This window comes from Ursus americanus, chromosome 13 (assembly GCF_024610735.1).
Source record: "Ursus americanus isolate L20-20 chromosome 13, mUrsAme1.1.p, whole genome shotgun sequence".
NCBI classification, from domain to species: domain Eukaryota; kingdom Metazoa; phylum Chordata; class Mammalia; order Carnivora; family Ursidae; genus Ursus; species Ursus americanus.
In genome coordinates, this window is record NC_142139.1 from 63,123,496 (window position 1) to 63,141,260 (window position 17,765).

The window sequence follows — 17,765 nt, forward strand, 5'->3', positions numbered from 1 at the left end:
CTGAATGGCTCAGATGGTTAAGCATCTGCCTTCGGCTCAGGTCATGGTCCTGAGACTGGGCCCTGCATCGGGCTCCCTGTTCAGGGGGGAGTCTGCTTCTCCCTCTCCCTCCCCACACCCCCACTTGTTCTCTCTCTCTCAAATAAATACGTAAAATCTTTAAAAAAAAAAAAAACTGAACCACATTCTGTAATTATTTTCAAGAAAGTTATTATTTTGCACTTTACGCTTAGAGTAAAATTCAGCATTAAGAAAATTTATTTCAAATATCCAAATGCTCTTCTTCCAGTGTTCTGAATGTCATAGGGTTACAACATTCAGAAGTGACGTCGTAATGTAAAGTCTTACAAAGATGAATGAAAGACAATGTGTCCTCTTACAAATAAACAAAAAAATGTTTAAACATAGATACGGATGGTAGGATTTCCTTTATTCCCTTACTGAATTTCATTTGTTTTCCTCCCCATTGGTGCAAATTGCTGTCCACCTCCCTTTCAGATCATGGGCACCCTGGTTCTACCTCTGCACAGGTATGCTGTCATTGGGTCAACCTGATACGTCCTTGGATTTCCTAGCGGGGACCATAGTCCGTGGGTATCCAATTTATGCGATGAATCGTCCATCTGTTGCCCTACCTCCAGGCGACGTGACCAGCCCATCTGTGCTTGTTGACAGTGCGGGCTGCCCTGCTTATGTGCATGTGTTGTTAGAGTTGTGAGGTGTTCTCTCTCTGTCTCTCTCTCACATACACACACACATTCATACTCTCCTCCTCTTTTTCTCTCTCCCCCCCCCACACATGCATACCCTCTTCCTCATTCTCTCTCTCTCCACCTCTCTCTCTCTCTCTCACACACACACACACACACACCCTGTGGAAACTTTTCTCCTTCTCTGTTCCATTGATATCTTGGGCTACCTGTGGTTTTTTCACTCCACTTTCATCACTAACCAGAATTCTGCGCCTTACACAACTGGCCAGGCACCATGGTGGTAAATAGCTTTTGCTTGCTTGTCATGTGTGATTCCTCATCTGCAAGTGGGGCTTCATTCTGCCACAACTGGTCTAAATTACAGGGTGAGCCTCGTTCATCAGTGGCCCACCTACACACAGTCGCTAATTTCTTCCATTTCTTTGCCATTTGTTCTGATCATATTGTTATCGTGTCCATTTTGTCCTGACTTGTTTGTTTCCAATCCACATTTGGAAACAGACCTAAATAACCAGGTTGTATTTTCTTTCCTGGAACTTTTGTAGCTTATAGGATCTCAGAGAAACAGGCCCAGGCCCCTTTTCTGGAGTTTCTGTATGGAGGTTTTCTGAGGGCAACCATGAAAGGAAGACCACTAGCAACACAGCCGCCCATCCATGAGGGCCTCTGGGTGGCCATGAGGCAGGCAGAGCCTAAAGGAACAACATCAAGAACACCGGTGAGCAGAGCAAAGCTACAAATCTAAAGGGAAAAGCCCAGGAGAGCAGCAGTCACAACTGCAAAGGCAAAATCAGGGATGTGGAACATAAGATCCAGAAAAATAGTAACACGTCTTGATTCTCTCCTCAGCCTACCCAGATCACTTCCTTTTGGTCCTTATATTCTCTACTACAATATATATTCCTAGAGTAGAATATTCAACATACTCTTTTCTTTCTCAAACGCCCAGAAGAATGCTTTTCAGCTAGGGGAGACTCGATACATCTAGTTGGAGAAAGAAAAGGGAAGGTGACTTATGAATCCCATGACAAGAGGGAGGAGAGAGAAGCAGACTGTTATAGACTGGAGAATGACATGAGTCCCTAAGTACCTGGTTTCACCATGAAGTATATACTTTACCATCTGAATGATTATGAACCTTGTTCTGACAATTTTTACAGGTTCCTTTGACTATACTCAAATGGAAGGTCATAGGGGTGCAATAATTTCAAATAAATGAAAAAGGCTTTCAGACACACAACGAACAGAACACATGGGCTGATGGAGAACCTAAGTTCCCTGATGCATTGAGACCCAAAGTCTCTAAGATCAAGTTCTACTGCTGTAAGACTACTCCATATTTAAGGACACTGTTTTTGCTTGGAGCTCGAAAAGGCCTGTCATCTTCCTCTTACTTCCAGACTGTCCAAGGACCCTTCCAGGTCACTCCTTCCAACTGTTCAGGCAGGTGCCTGGCCACGCCGATGGGCAATGGTGTCCCCACCTCCTACAACCCCTCATTTGTCTCTGAGCACTAAGCACTCCTTGGAATGTCCTGGTAAAGAATACAGCACATCAACCTCTTATGCCATCTCCCCACTTGATAAAACTAAAACTTTGGGTATAATAAATATTTGAAATACATATGAAACATGTTAAATTCAATAATAAAATATTAAAAATTCTTCCCAAAGCTAGTATGAAAGAAAGAAACATGCAGAAGCTAAAAACAAGTTGGAAATAAGGACCCCAAAAGGGACCCAAGCTCCAAAGCACTGGGAGCTTCTTCCCAACCTACTTTGGTAGCCACTTTGGGGCGGGGAGGAGATGAAGTCTAGGGAACCCCCCAAATGAAGGTCTAAGAGGAACCACCCCCATAGAGGTGGGACTTCAAGGAGCCACATCCTCAACATAAGGCTGAACAGAGAAAGACACCTGGCCCATCAAAAGGGAATATGAAAAAATCACTCTATCACTATCTGAATGCTGGTGCTCTGAGGAGAGAGGAAAGCTACTTCCCCTGAGATCTTATAACCACCAGCCACCTGCACACAGGCATGCTGTTCAAATTCTTGTTACCTATGTGGTGCGCGTACACACACACACACACACACACACACAAAATTCAAGTAGAGAATTTAAAGTGCTTCTGGTGGATAAAGTTCCCAAGTGTCTGACATTACCTAATAGGAATCCTCTCTGGCAGAGGGCCCCTTCAGTCCAGCCCCCCAGGATGCCCTCACCCCAGAGTTAATCTCTGTCCTGTGGTTAAAAACCAGCATCCCACGTTTATAGCAGCTTTATGTATCATGATCAAACCTTGGCAGCAACCAAGATGTCCTTGGGTATATAAATGCGGTGCATCCCAATGGTGGAGTAGCACTCAGCACTAAAAAGAAAGGAGCTATCAAGCCATGAAAAGACATGGGAGAAAACTCAAATGTATATTGTTAAGTGAGAGAAGCCCATCTGAAAAGGCCATACACTGTGTTATTCCAATTATATGGCATCCTGGAAAAGACAAAACCATGGAGATGGTGGAAAGATCAGTGGTTGCCAGGGGGTGGGGAGAGAGGAAGGGATGAACAGGCAGAGCACAGAGGAGTTTTAGGGCAGTGCGACTACTCTCTCTGATACTATAATGACAGATACATGTCATTACACATTTGCCCAAACCCATACAATGTAAATACCACGAGTGAACTCTAATGTAAACTGTGGGCTTCGGGTGATAATGATGTGTCAAAGTAGGCTCATCAGTTGTAACAAATGTACCACTCTGGAGGGGGGATGCTGATAGTCAGGGAGGCTGTGCAGGGGTGGGGAGGGGTGGGGAGGAGGGGGCAGGGGATAACTGGGAAATCTCTGTACCTTACTCTTAATTTTGCGTGAAGCTAAAACTGCTCTAAAAAACAAAGTGTATGAATTTAAAAATGCTATTGAAGATCCAAAAAAAGATGGTTTCTTCCTGATCCCCACCCCACCCCCACCCCCAGGATGTGGCTTAGCCTTTTTACAACCTGACTCTCAGAAGTAGACAGATGGTTTTCCCTGGAGCATTTTCAAACTATCAAACACAACCTAACAAGCCTTAAACAAGGTGACAGATTTTTTTTCCTTGTGCATAAAGATACATAAGTTCAGGCACCTATGACTTTTTGTCAACCCACCCTTCAGGAGCAAAGCAGGTCTGTTGACAGGGGCATGGGTGTTACAGTAGCTAACAGTTCCTTACCCTGGAACAAAGGAGGGGAGGGAGCACTCAAGGAGCCAGAGCTGAAACTGAAAACGAAAGAACAACAGTGATTGGAAGAAACTGGATGCTCTGGGCCCTTCTGCTGTGAGACCAGGAACTCACACAGAAACACCCATGCTTTGGGAACCTAGGTACAACCGGGTGCCTGGGTATAGCGCTTAGAAGGAAAGGCCCCCTTCTCAGGACTTCCAGAAATTTCCTCTGGACGGTGTCCCTGAAATCCTGGGGATTTCCATAACTTCCAGTGTGCAGGCTTAAAGCAGGCACAAGGGTTTAATGAGGCGGGGGAGGTCTTCTCCTCCCCCATGTGTTTCAGCCCAGAGGGAAGTTTGCCCTGACCCTCAACCACTTCTTAGATTCATTCCAGGGATGGACCTCCTTAGGCCTAAAGAACGAGGATGGGATCGGGGGAAGCCCCCTCTTCTAATCAGAGTATCCTGGGCATTGCTTCAATATTAGACATCTGTGCAAAATTTTTAACTGAGGAAACTTTTCTGATGCTTAATAGAAGTTTCAAAAATCAATGGAACAGATGACCTCTAAGATCCATCCAACTAAAAGAAAAAGAAACTTAAAAAAAAAAAAAAAAAGACTCTTAAATACAGAGAACAAACCGGTGGTTGCCAGAGGAGAGGTGGGCAAAATAAATAAAGGGGATTAAGATGTACAGACTTCCAGTTATAAAATAAATAAGTCATGAGATGAAAAGGACAGCACAGGGACTATAACCAATAATATTATAATTACATTGTATAGTGAATAACTTATCGTGGTGAGCACTGAGTAATGTACAGAATTGTCAAATCCCTGAGTTGTATACCCGAAACTAATATAACTTTGTTAATTCTATTTCCATAAAAAAAGAAAAAGAAATCCATGTTTCTATAGATCAAGTTCATCTAAAAAGTCCCAGACATTTCTTATAAACCATTTTCAAAATTCTAGTTTATTCCCAAAACAACTTCACAACTTAATTTCTTTCAAAGTATCCTAAAATGCTCAAAAAGGGCATGTGAAAATGCATTTATTGGAAACAGATAAAGAAAAAGCTTGGAAGGAGACAGCCTGAAATACAAACCCTGTTTTCTTTTCAAAAGAAATGCCATCAGAAGAGACTGTCGGTGCCTGTAATTAGCAGGTGCCACACTGAGCAACTCCCTGTTTCTGAGCGCTTTGCCCCGTTGTAAGTGGGAGCGACAACGCCACTCTATTTCACAGGCCTGTGACAAAGAGCATCCTGGGAAAGCGTTTTGTAGATTTTATAAACTTAGCGATTAGTATAAGCTAGTGTAATACCTGTGGAGAGTATTCAGTTATAAAGTGCTCTTTTTTTGTTTTTGTTTTTGTTTTTTAGATTTTATTTATTTGAGAGAGAGAGAGTGTAACTGGGGGGAAAGGCTGAGGGAGAAGGAGAGAGAATCTCAAGCAGACTTCATGCTGAGTGCAGAGCCCAACGTGGGGCTCGATCTCACAACCCTGAGATCATGACCTGAGAGGAAATCAAGAGCCAGATGCTCAACTGCCTGAGCCACCCAGGTGCCCCAAGTTATAAACTGTTCCCAACCTCAGGTGGGCACTCTATCAGTCATTAGTTGTGATTTTTTTTAGGACTGTTATAATAACAGTACTAGAGTAGAAAAGCAATGTATTCTTAACTAGAGGAAAGAAGGAAACAAAGAGGGAAGGGGAGGAGGAGGCGGAAGAGGGAACAACCAAAAAGAGGAAGGGGACAACTACAAATAAAAGGGACGCACCCCATCGTGGGTGAGCAGTCCTCCCAGGAAAGCTTCTGCCACACAGAAAGCGTACGAGCTCCCGTTTGCAAAGACTGAAGGCGCTGAGCTCGGTTCTGTCCCTCAGTGCTCCCTAAGAGATCCCACAATGCCTCGCAGAGGAGACCAGGATTTATGGAGCAAAGCCTAGCTCACAGCCGAAGGGACGCAGCAGTCTGAGTCACACACTGATGAGGCCCGGGCAAACAGGAGGTGCCAGCGAGGCAAACAGCAACGACCGCTTCTGAAGATGCTCCATTCCTACGGGGCGATTCACTCGCAGAATGGGCGACCGTGTTTTCATAGGAGTCCCTCTAACTGCCATTTTAACTGGCAGATGGGGCAGTAATTGACCCAGATATTTATTTTTAATGTAACTTAGAAGAAAAAAAAAAAAGAACGCTGCTCATTTGAAGGCTCTAAAAATCGTCAGTCATTATGAAGTAATTAAGACCCAGAGTATCACATAAAATTCCGAGACAAGCTCAACCCCCTATAAGGTTATTTTCTCATATTACATTATGCTTCCATTATATGTGATTTGAAACTATCAGTGTAGGCATAGTCATCAATTGCTTTTGCAATTATGTTTTAAGAACTGCTTGCTATAGCAAATTCCTCTTAATCTCCCTCCTAAATCTTTGAGAATATAATCCTGAAACAATGAAAGAAGAACCTATTCCTAGTGCTGGGTGAATATAAAGAATGCTTTTATTATTGTTCCTTTTCATTTAATTTATTTTCCATTTAAAGAGGTTATTAGTATTTTACCATCAGACATGTTGAAATACTGACACATTTAACTACTTAAAGTCTGTCGGTCTGTTGACCATTGACCACCACACCTGTTACCAGCAGTGATTTAAGCTGCTCAAGGGGAGAGATGGATTGAACAGCCAAATAAGCTAGAGAACATGAAAATACCAAGGTCACTCACTGAACATGCTCTAGTCGTCAGAGAATCCATAAACCATCAAAATTCAGTCACCGCCCCTTCCGTTAAACGACAAAGAGCAGGCACTGACGCGACTGGGGTCTTTGGCTGATAAACCCAACAGGAAGGAAAGGCACAAATGCTCCCTTTGCCACGAGAGGACAACGGGCTTGAATTGCCTCATCTGTTGGTTGGCCAGCTTGCAGTCCTGTGAAGCTATAGAAAATACTCATCCTCTGTGATGTCTAATGCTGGACTGAAATATTTTGGCAAACTCAAAATGTCTCCAGCAAACAGACATGTTTCTATTTCATTTCACATTGGGAACCTGGGACAACCCTTTAGCATGGCAATTCCACCACTATATGAGCATGAGAGACCGCGTAATTCTGTCTAGATGCTGCTTAAGGGCCCCCAGCATCGTTGCTCTAATGTTAGAAAACAGGGAAGAAGAAAATACACAATGACAAAGAGCTGCTCTGAGGTCAGTACCACTGGATGAATGCATATTTTATTTATCACAGCGTCAGCTCCACTACAGACTGAAAACTGGAAGTGGATGTGAGTAAGATGATTATTCAGATGTGAGGCCGAGCCGGTGGACAAATCAGTTTGCAGATTCTGTATCCTAACGCTGCAGGCCCTGAGGGTCCACAGCCCAGGCTGGAAACCAGATCTGCAGTAGCTCTGAAAGAGAGTGAGGCCACAACGCCCTCTTGTTTAATGATTTGCTTTCTCATTCCTAGGTTTAGGGGAAGCAAGGTGCCAAAACACTGGTTAACAAGAGAGATTCCTGAAGCCTCTATTGTCACACCCTCAGCCCTGCTCCTGCTGCAGCCGTCAGCACTCAGAGCATCTAGCAGATATGAAAATGGTCTATTAGAAAATCCCAGTCCTCAGTTTTTAGGGGAAAAAAAAAAATCCAGCCTAACTAAAAAATAGTCAGGATCTAGTGGACAAAAATATTGATGTATTGAAATCGCAACATTTCAAACTCAAAAGCTACCTCCACTCTGAATCCTTGATCCCCATCCTCACTTAAAAAAGCATAATGGATACAGATTTCAACTTCCGTTTAGGATTCCAGAAACACATTGATCTGGGAAGACAAAATTTTCAACCTTCTCAAGTCGATCTCCCAAATCACTTTTTCTCAGCCTCTGTTTCCTTCTCTGACAAAGAAAGTAGTCTCAGTGGTTTTCAAACATTTTCAAAAACTTTTTAAAATAATAAAGTATTAGTCAAGATTGAAACATATAGCTAAAAGGTGAAGGAGTTCTCTAGGCAGCTCAAATCTTTCTTATTTAGTTAGAACATTCTTCATGATTGGTGGAATCCCTGAAATGCCTTCCTGGAGCCCAAGTGTTCTATGGTCACCCACTTTGAAAGCCACTGGATCAGGAGATAACCCGTTAAGTCCCTTCCAAGTCTGAAATGCTATGACCACTTCCCCTCCCCCCAGGCCATGACCTATACCTCAGGATTCCTGATGGCAGCCCTTCAGAGAGGGGTAGCCCTCATCAGGAAGCCATGCTTGTCTTTTCTAGCCATCGACACTTAGAAAATAAACAAAAACAGTTGTTTTCCCATGACCTCTATTTTGTCCTTTCAGGCAATGGGTCCATTCACTGAACTAATCTGTCTTGAGCAGCTATGGGGATGGGTTGGATGGAGGAGCTGTATTTTGTCCCAGGGATTACTACTATGAGTCATAGGCCCACTGACCTTGGGGCTTGCTTTCTGTCGGGAGTTTGAGAGAGACAAGCATTTTCATCCTGCATGCTACAAGTTCAAGGTCAATTTTATGTCTAACATCTGAGGAACAAAAAGTGATCAAATTGCTTATAGCAAGAACTGAACACCGGAATTCTTGCCTTTTCAGGGATATGCCAATAACTTAGTAATTTACCTTGACTGACATTGAAATGAGTACAATAAGACTTACTACACACTAAAAAGAGATTTAATGTAGTCTGCAAGGAATTTAGAAAGAGTTTTACATTGCTTTGTAAAATCTGCTAATAACAGAACTCATCACTACTTCGAAGAAAAATGGGATCATTAATCTTATGCAAGATACATAGACACGTACATCCACCCAAACACTTCAGAAATTAAGTCAAACTAAAAAAGTATACTGAGCTGCTTTATATTAGTGGGGAAATGATTCAATGCTTTGAGAGAGCTCTTCAGCATCAAGGAAATAAGGATGTGCATTTGGGGAGGGGGTGGGTCTGAATGACTATGAACAAAGAAGAGGAACAGGAGAAAATGGCTTCCGCTTGCTGCGTCATGTGCACATTCTGTGGGCTGACCCCACGCCCCTGCCTAGCCATGCTTCACCACCCTTCGCTTTCATCTTTAACACTCCCAAGAGCTAGAGTGGTAGAAAGTGTATGTCCCTGATTTTCTACGACGCCTCCAATTTGACATACTTTTATTTTCAAGTAAGATGCCTCCAATTTGAAATACTTTTCTTTTCTTTTTTTTTTTTTAGAGGGAACACAAGCAGGGGGAGTGGGAGAGGAAGAAGCAGGCTCCCAGCGGAGGAGCCTGATGTGGGGCTCGATCCCAGAAGGCCGGGATCACGCCCTGAGCCGAAGGCACACGCTCAATGACTGCGCTACCCAGGCGCCCCTGAAATACTTTTATTTTCAAGTAAGAACCTCGCCACAACTCTACTGGCTTCATAAAATAGCACTGCCCCCATTTTACAAGAGAGGAGACTGAGTCCAGGAAGCAAAACGGCCTGAACATCAACACCGCTGGAAGGTGACGCGAGGACTCACATACGCCGTGCCTCCCAGACCAGGCTCCTGCTCAGAACGGCCGTTGGCCCGGTTGCCTGAAAATCCCTCAGAGTGTTCCAGTGAAAGAAAGTATCTGGGCCTCAGATTCTCTGTGGTGATGGTGTAAATCTCACTACTGCGGAAAAGTTATGCAGTCCCTTTCATGCTTCTGGTTTTGGTGCCACTTGGCTGTGCAGATTTCTAAAAGCTTTTGAATAGACTAATAAACACAGAATTGTTCTGAACATCTGTAAGCAAAATACGAAAAGATATTACCCAGTGAATGAACATCCTGGGTTTTCTCGCCAGAAATGGGGTTATTTGTGTATTAGGCTAATGCACTGAAATTAACCCAGAATGCTTACCCATTGCAGAATGTCTTTTCATATTTTCATCTGTGTAGTCGTTATTATAAAATGTAAGAATAATTCTCTATCAGGGTATTCAGGAATCTGAATAGCTCAATTACTTCTAAAATCAATGTAGTAAAGCAACAGCATGCCAGTTAATCAGTTGGTTTGCATAACAAATGTTTGGGGGAGTTGGTGTGTTTTGTGTGTGTGTGTGCACACATGCATGTGTGTGTAAAAAGAGAAATCCAGGGTCAGTGCAACACTTTAAAACAAATGTGAAAGATCAAGCTTCCATTTGATTACAGAGAAAGAATTCTGGAAGACAGGTACTATTCAATTCATTCAAGAAAGGCTACAGGAAATCTAGGCTCCCAGCGGTTACGCCATCCCGGGTTTCCATGGGACCTCTAGTGCGAGGCATACACTGAGCTTTTAAGGAACACCAAATGAAGGCATAAATCCTTGGAAGTCATTTTAGGATTAGAACGGTGGCCACTAAGACTTAGATTACTTCTCAGCACATTATTAGAGGCAGCTCTGAAACACGACAAGGAATAGTGGCCAAACAGCGGCCATGAGCCATGCCACCTCAGATCCAAGCTGTGACTGGGTTCCCACTGCAGGAGCTGGTGGTGGGCGGCTCACAGAGGGCTCCAAATTCAGGCCTGGAGCATCTAGGAGATGCAACTTGCTCAGCTTGTGGCTCTCATTTCAGTGCTAATTGATGAATCCAAGGAAGAGAAGTTTAAGTGCCTGCTACAGGAGAAAGGTCACTTTTAAAACAGGTTTAAAGGAAAAGACAGACACATGTGAGGGGTGGGAGTCACCAGGGAAAGGCAAGGAGGCAATCCCAGCCTTTGGCAAATCATTGTGGTCTGCCTTCTCTCAGCTTTGAATGCCAAAATTCCATTTTTATCATTTAATTTAACCCAAGGTTAATCTAATATGGACAGAATGACCTGTATAGACAAAACTCACAATAAACTGAGATATACATCTCAGAATGGCACTTAATTGAATTTGAAATGAGAATTAGAACTGTCTGGCTTGACCAACCTGGTCTTGTTGCATTTTCTTTCCATAAATAATCTCCCCAGGAGGACAAAAGATGAGAAGTTTCTCCAGAGTGTGGATTAGAGGAGTTACTGATAAAACTTAAAAGCATCAGGGTGTCAGGCTCTGGGAGTCTGTCCAGAAGCCAAACCAAATAGAGGAACTCAGAGGGTGCCAGCAGGACTTCCCCTTTCCCAGGCTGGCCTACCTGACCAGCCTCCCTACTGAGGCCCTCTTTTTTTTTTCCTTCTTGCATATGGCAAGGCATTCCATCGGGTTACTCTGAGGTCCTACAGACCTGGAAGCCATGCTCTCTTCTAACCAACCACCTATCTCCACTCTGAGCATTTCAGGCTTGTTTTATACATCATTCCCAAAGGGCAACTTCATTGCCACCAGGAACTGTTGTCCCCCTGTATCTTCTCCGGATGTCAGGCTCAGGTATCATGCGGATCATCTGGCATGTAATCCATCTATTAGTGAGCTATTAATGCAGGTTCTACTTACATGTCAGACTCAACTCTGTCCATGTGGTCACCATCATGGGATCACCTCTTCTCCTGGCTCTTACTAGAAGCCATATGCTTTTCTGTGTGCCTAACTGCACCTCCAGCTCAGGTCTCAGAACCACAGGAGCATCAACAGCCACAAAGAAATACCATTCCAACATTAATATGCATCTTACCCGGATACACACCTGCTTTTACACTCACATACACACTCGCTCACTCGCTCATCCCCCAAGGTAGCACACACCCACTAGCACGCGGGCATGACAAACTGCGGCCAATGTTTCTGGTTCCATGGCTTCCATGGTGATCCATGTAATCACCACTCTGTGGGCCAAGACAATGCTGTGGCAGCTCTGACATTAGTCACCATGGGATAGGTTGGGGGTTGGGGGTTGGGGGTTGGGGGGGAGTGGTAGAACTACCCCTTTGGAATTTGAAAACTACCCCCCCTTCAAGTGCTATCCCTGGAATTCTGACACCTTCCCCAAGAAACCAAATGGTACCTTAGGCTCAAGCGTACTTGCCATATGAGAAGGAATTTGGCAGACAGTCCAGATCCTAGGCTTTGTTTCTTGAACGAACAAATGAATGAATGAATACCTTTACAAAAGACTCTGTTGTGACCAAAGTTTTACAGACTTAATTACAAACACAAGAGTAAGAATTTTTGAAATGAATCCAAATACTGGAGCACAGACTAGTATTTCTCTCCTGTGAAACCTCAGCGACTATTATGCATCTTAGTGGAGCTTTGGTTTTTCTTCCTTGCAAGTCAGACCCCTCCAGGGCTGACTTGTCCAATATGGCTTTGAGCACCCGAGGCTTCAGCAGGGAAGCCCTCCCAGTATAACCTGCTTTCTGTCTCCCCCATCCTCTCCTTGGTCAAAAATTCTTAATTAGCTGGTTACCCTAATTACTCTAGCTGGGGACCTTGTTTGTTCTCCTTCCCTGCTATTCCCAGGGATCTGAAGTCTCTACCACTTCTGTGCCAGAGGGTCCTTTCTATCACAGTTTCTCTCTGGCTTTTTGTGTTTTCCTTTCATGATCAGAACAAAAAAAAAGCCCGGGGAAAGAAATCATCTCTCCTTCTGTGTCTGGGTAAGACCCCATAACCATCATTTCCCAATCAGGAACAAGTTTCCATGACAACCACGCTTCCCAATGCCACCACTAACTTAGCAGGTAGTGTTCACATCAAATACAGAGTTCTTTACCAACCTCTGTGGCTTCTGTACAAGACTCAAAGATACCGGCTGTTTGCATGAACTGTATCTTAAAAGAATTTTGTCCTCTGCCCTTCGAAACATCAGAAAGACAAAAAAAAATTGCTTGGCATTTTCTTAACTTGTAATCATTACAAAGCACACCAATTTTTTAAAAGTATAATAGAGGGATGGACACGAAAGAGTGTGGGACGTGGTGGAAGGAAGTATGAATGGACGAACGGAGAACTACTGGGATGTGACAGTTGGGTGACAGACGCCAAGGTCAGTGGCATAAACTTGGAGCTGAGAGCTGATGAGGTTGGAATTCCTGCTATAGGTGACCTTGGGGAAGTTCCTTTTCCTCTCTAAGCCTCAACACTCCCTCTGTAAAAGACAGAAACTGGGACATTTCACGGAATCCTTTGGAAGAATAGATGGGAAAAAAGCAGAGGCACATAGTAGGAGTTCAACAAAGGGCAATTAGCATACTGTTCTTATTAACATAAAGAGTTGAATCAGAACAAGTCTGAGCAAACAAGAAACCAAGTATTCTAATTGATTATTAACATTTTGCTGGTGGAGAATAACAGTACAGGCAGTAGATATTTGGAGGTTTTCTTAGCAACCTTTTCTCTTGAGCTATTAAGTCATGTCTGCAATTATGGGAAGGAATCTATTCATTTCCATTCCTGAGACTTAAGAGGATACACCTGGGCAATCTCCAGGGTTCATCTGAATCTATTTATAGCTCTGCATAAGCATTTGTTTAATTTCGAAACAGATGCAAAGAAAAAACTTGGATTAACCATTAAAGTATGTGTTCGATATTCCACATTCTCAACACCAATGAGTATATTTCAGTTCTTCTGTAAAGGCAAGGAAAACAAGAATATGTATGTTTTTATGATATTTTCAATATTGCACAGCTCAAATTTCATTTCAAAATCATAATTCTTATTGTAGCAAACAAACCAACATGCTCATTATTGAACAAACTCCCATACTCCAACACCCCCTCCCAGCTGCATTCACGGTGCCCTCAGAGAGCTGAGAGGCCCTTCCACAAGTAACACCAATTCAACCCTTTATTTTTAAAAGATAAAACTACTTATGTACTTTTAAAATCCTAGTTTTGTCACTATGGTGGACTACATATCTAGATAATAAACCCTCCCTATTAAGAACTCTTAAGAGAGGTGCCTAGGTGGCTCAGTCAGTTAAACATCCAACTCTCATTTTGGCTCAGGTCATGATCTTGGAGTCGTGAGACTGAGCTCTGCCTTGTACTCCATGCTCAGCAGGGAGTCTGTTTGAGATTCTCTCCTTCGGCCCCTCCCCCTACCCATGATCACTCGCTCCCTCTCCAAAATAAATAAATAAATCTAAAAAAAAAGAACTCAAGATACTGAATAAAGTATTTTTTGTAAATGTGTTTTACAGTATGGATGTTCCTCAAAACATTACAAATAAGACTATCCTATGATCCAGCAATCTCTCTTTGGGGTATATATCCTAATGAAATGAAATCAGTAACTCAAAGAGAAAGCTACGCCCCCATGTTCACCTCAGCACCACCCACAATAGCGACAGTTTGGAAACAACCAAAGTGTCCGTCAGCAGAAGAATGGATAAAGATATCGTGATATACAGATATATAGATATATATATCTCAAACACAGTATTATTCAGCCTTACACATGAAGGAAATTCTGCCACTTGCAACAATATGGATGAAGCTGGAAGAAATTATGCTAAGTGAAATTAAACCAGACACAGAAAAAAATGTATACCGCATGTTCCCATTTGTATGTGGAATCTAAAAAAAATCACGTTCATAGAAGCAGAGAGAAGAATGGTGGTTACCAGGGGTAGGAGTAGAAGTAAGCAGGGAAATGTTCGTCAAAGGGTACAAACTTCCTGTTATGGAGGATGAATTAGTTCTAGAGAGCTAATGTACAGCACGGTGGTGGTAGTTAATAATACTGTATTGTTCACTTGAAATCTGCTAAGAGAGTAGATCAGAGGCGCTCTTGACACAAAATATAAGTATGTGAGGAGATGGGTATGTTATTAGCTTGACTATTAGTAATCATATTACTCTGTATATCAAAACATCATGTCATACACTTTCAATATGCACCATTCTTATTTGAAAAATGAAAAAAGTGTTTAAAAGAGAAAAAAAACTGTTTTAAGTGCTATGTGAGCTGGCAGAGAAGTAAAGGAAATCCTTGAAGGTCAGAATAAAAAACAGATCTAGAATGGTTGTCTGGTATCTGAGCTAGAATTTGCCATGGGGGCATCTGCCTATCCTGGTAGCCAAATATTTTTCTGTAAAGGGCTAACTCATAAATGTTTTAGGTTTTGCAGCCCATACAATCTCTGTCATATCCACTCAACTGTGCCATTGTGCCATGAAAGCATTCACAGATATTACATAAATAAAGGGGTATGGCTGGGTTTCTATAAGACTTTATTTACATAACCTGGCAGTGGGCAGGATTTAGCCTGTAAGCCACAGTTTGCCAATCCCTTCATTGTAGACTAGATTTGAATGTCTTACCCATGGAGAAACAATTACAGTGTGTGATGTTTTTCCTATATAGTAGACTACTGCGCTCTTCATACCCCTCTGTATACCTGCCTTTGGGGGATCCCTCCCACATTGACTCTGGGCTAGACCATGTGACTTGCTTTGGTCAGTGGGACACTAGTAAATATGATACAAACAGAAACTTGAAAAGTGTTAGCAGAATGGGGCTTATCCTCTCTTGCTGCTCCTGGGATCTCTGCACCCACCAGGTGCAGAGAATTTGCCCAGGCCAGTGTATTGAAGACATGGTCCATCATTCCCCCTACCCCAGCCAACAAAAAAGGATAGCCAGCACCAAATGCAGACCTATGAGTGAAGCCATCCTAGACCAACTAGTCCCCAGGCAGCCTACCAGTTGACTGGAGTCACATGAGGGAGCCCAGACGAGCCAGCAGAAGAACCACCAAGATGAGAGCAATCAAAATTGCTGACCCACATAATCATAAGCTAGTAAGTGATTGCTTTAGAATTAAGTTTTGCAGTGATTATTCTGCAACAAAAGCTAAATGAAACATTCCATAGGAAATCTATTATCTTCTAAAAATATAAAGTGAGAGGGGTGCCTGGGTGGCTTAGTGGGTTGAGTGTCTGACTCTTGATTTTGGCTCAGGCCATGATCTCAGGATCCTGAGATCAAGCCCCACATCAGGGTCTGCATCTCAGCAGGGAGTCCGCTTGAGATGCTCTCCCTCTTCCTCTTCCTCTGCCCATCCCCCTGCTTGCACGTGCACACTGTCTAAAATAAATAAATAAATCTTTAAAAAATAAAATAAAAACATAAAGTGAGAGATCAACAAGTATATTTATAGAAATGGGAAAGAAAAGACTGAGGCAACACAAAACATTATATTTGCATTTTAAAGATCCTGTCACCTGCCAGCAGAGACAAGCCCTTTGTTGCTCCTTATAATAGAAGTTGGAGGAAATTCTTCCTACCTGAACAGACTTCTTTATAAGTAGGATTGGAAGTGTAGCCTCCTGCATAACCAACTTGAGTTGAATATACTCCTTTCATGGTCCAGAATTTCCTTTCAGCTCCCCAGAAACAGCCCATTCCTAAGAAAAACATAAGACACTGATTAGTCCTTTGTCAAAAACAGTCCTTGCATATTAGAAGCCCTGTTATACTAGAAAAGATAAGTCATTCATGTCATTTGGTAATCAAAAATAAGATTATCCTTTAAAGAAGGACAGTTCAATGGAGGCAACCTAAGTGTCCATCAATAGATGATGGGTAAGGAAGATGTGGTACACACACACAAACACACATACGCACATGCACACACACACACACACTGGAATATCATGCAACCACAAAAAAAGGGATGAGATCATGCCATTTGAGACAAAATGAATGTACCTAGAAGGTATTATGTTAAGTGAAATAAGTCAGACTCAGAGAGACTAACACTATATGATTTCACTCATAAGTGGAATCAAAAAACTAATAACAACAACAAGAAATGAACACACAACAAAAAGCAGAATCAAACCTATAAATACAGAGAACTGATGGTTGCGGTGGCGGGGGGAGGTTGGGAGATGGGCAAAATAGGTGAAAGACAGTACGAGATACAGGCTTCCAGTTATGGAATGAATAAGTCACAGGAATAAAAGGCACAGCATAAGGAATATAGTCAATGATATTGTAATAGCATTGTATCAGAACAGATGGTAGCTACACTTACGGTGAATATAGCATAATGCGTAAACTTGTTGAACCACTATGTTGTACACCTAACACTAATGTAACATTGTGTGTCAACTACACTCAAATAAAAAAGAAACATGTTAGAAATCAAGAAGAAAAAAATCAATTAATTAAGAAGAATTTTTAACATCTAAAAATAATTTTATTTAAGGCTATTTGCATAGAATGTCTCTTTGCTTAATTGTGCAAAAACTTAGCCTCAAATTTTCATGAAGTTGGTAAAGTATACCTTTCCAAATAACATAGTAAAAAGATAACTGCATTTGATGAATGATTTCAATACTCAATTCATTATGGACTTGTTAAAACATAACTTGTATTAATAGCATAAATTTATTTAATGATCAGCATCCTGTTCACGCTTTTGAAAAAAAAAATTCCAACAAAGAAAAGTAACACTAACTTACTGACTTAAATGGGAAAACTTCCCAAAATCAACACAGATTGATGTAGTTTTCAATTAACAATTTTACATAATGTGTTGAGTTTCTTCAAAAATGTTTAAGTCAATATAAACTTTCATGTGATAAATTACTGCTCACCAAAGGGTGAGTTCTGTTACTACATATAATGACTGAGGAAACAGAGAAGGGGGAAGACAGAGAAAGAGACAACAACAACAAATACACAAAGGAACTCAGAAAAAATAGCATTCCATTCAACTAGCAAACATTGTGCTCCTATCAGTAGTTACTGGAGTCTTCCGAACATATGGTGAAAACCAAGACTTAGCTCCCAAGAATGCACATACTTACTTCAAAAATGTAGCATTACATCTCCCTGGGCTCCAAATAAGGAGCCCTCACTTTCTACCCTGAGTTTCTAAACTGTCCACAACTGCTATTCTGTGACCAACTTCTAGATGTAAGCAAGATTACTGCCTTGCTCAAATTTT

General features: G+C 42.1%; 1 protein-coding gene across 2 annotated transcripts in view; it reads right to left on the bottom strand.

The window, feature by feature from the left end:
• MSRA (methionine sulfoxide reductase A) overlaps positions 1–17,765 on the bottom strand; it is a 405,682-nt gene that overhangs the window by 190,202 nt on the left and 197,715 nt on the right. For both annotated transcript variants that reach the window (XM_045773968.2, XM_045773967.2), the window contains one exon: positions 16,096–16,215. In XM_045773968.2, coding sequence (XP_045629924.2) covers positions 16,096–16,215 — 120 coding nt within the window. The remainder of the gene's footprint in view (positions 1–16,095; positions 16,216–17,765) is intronic.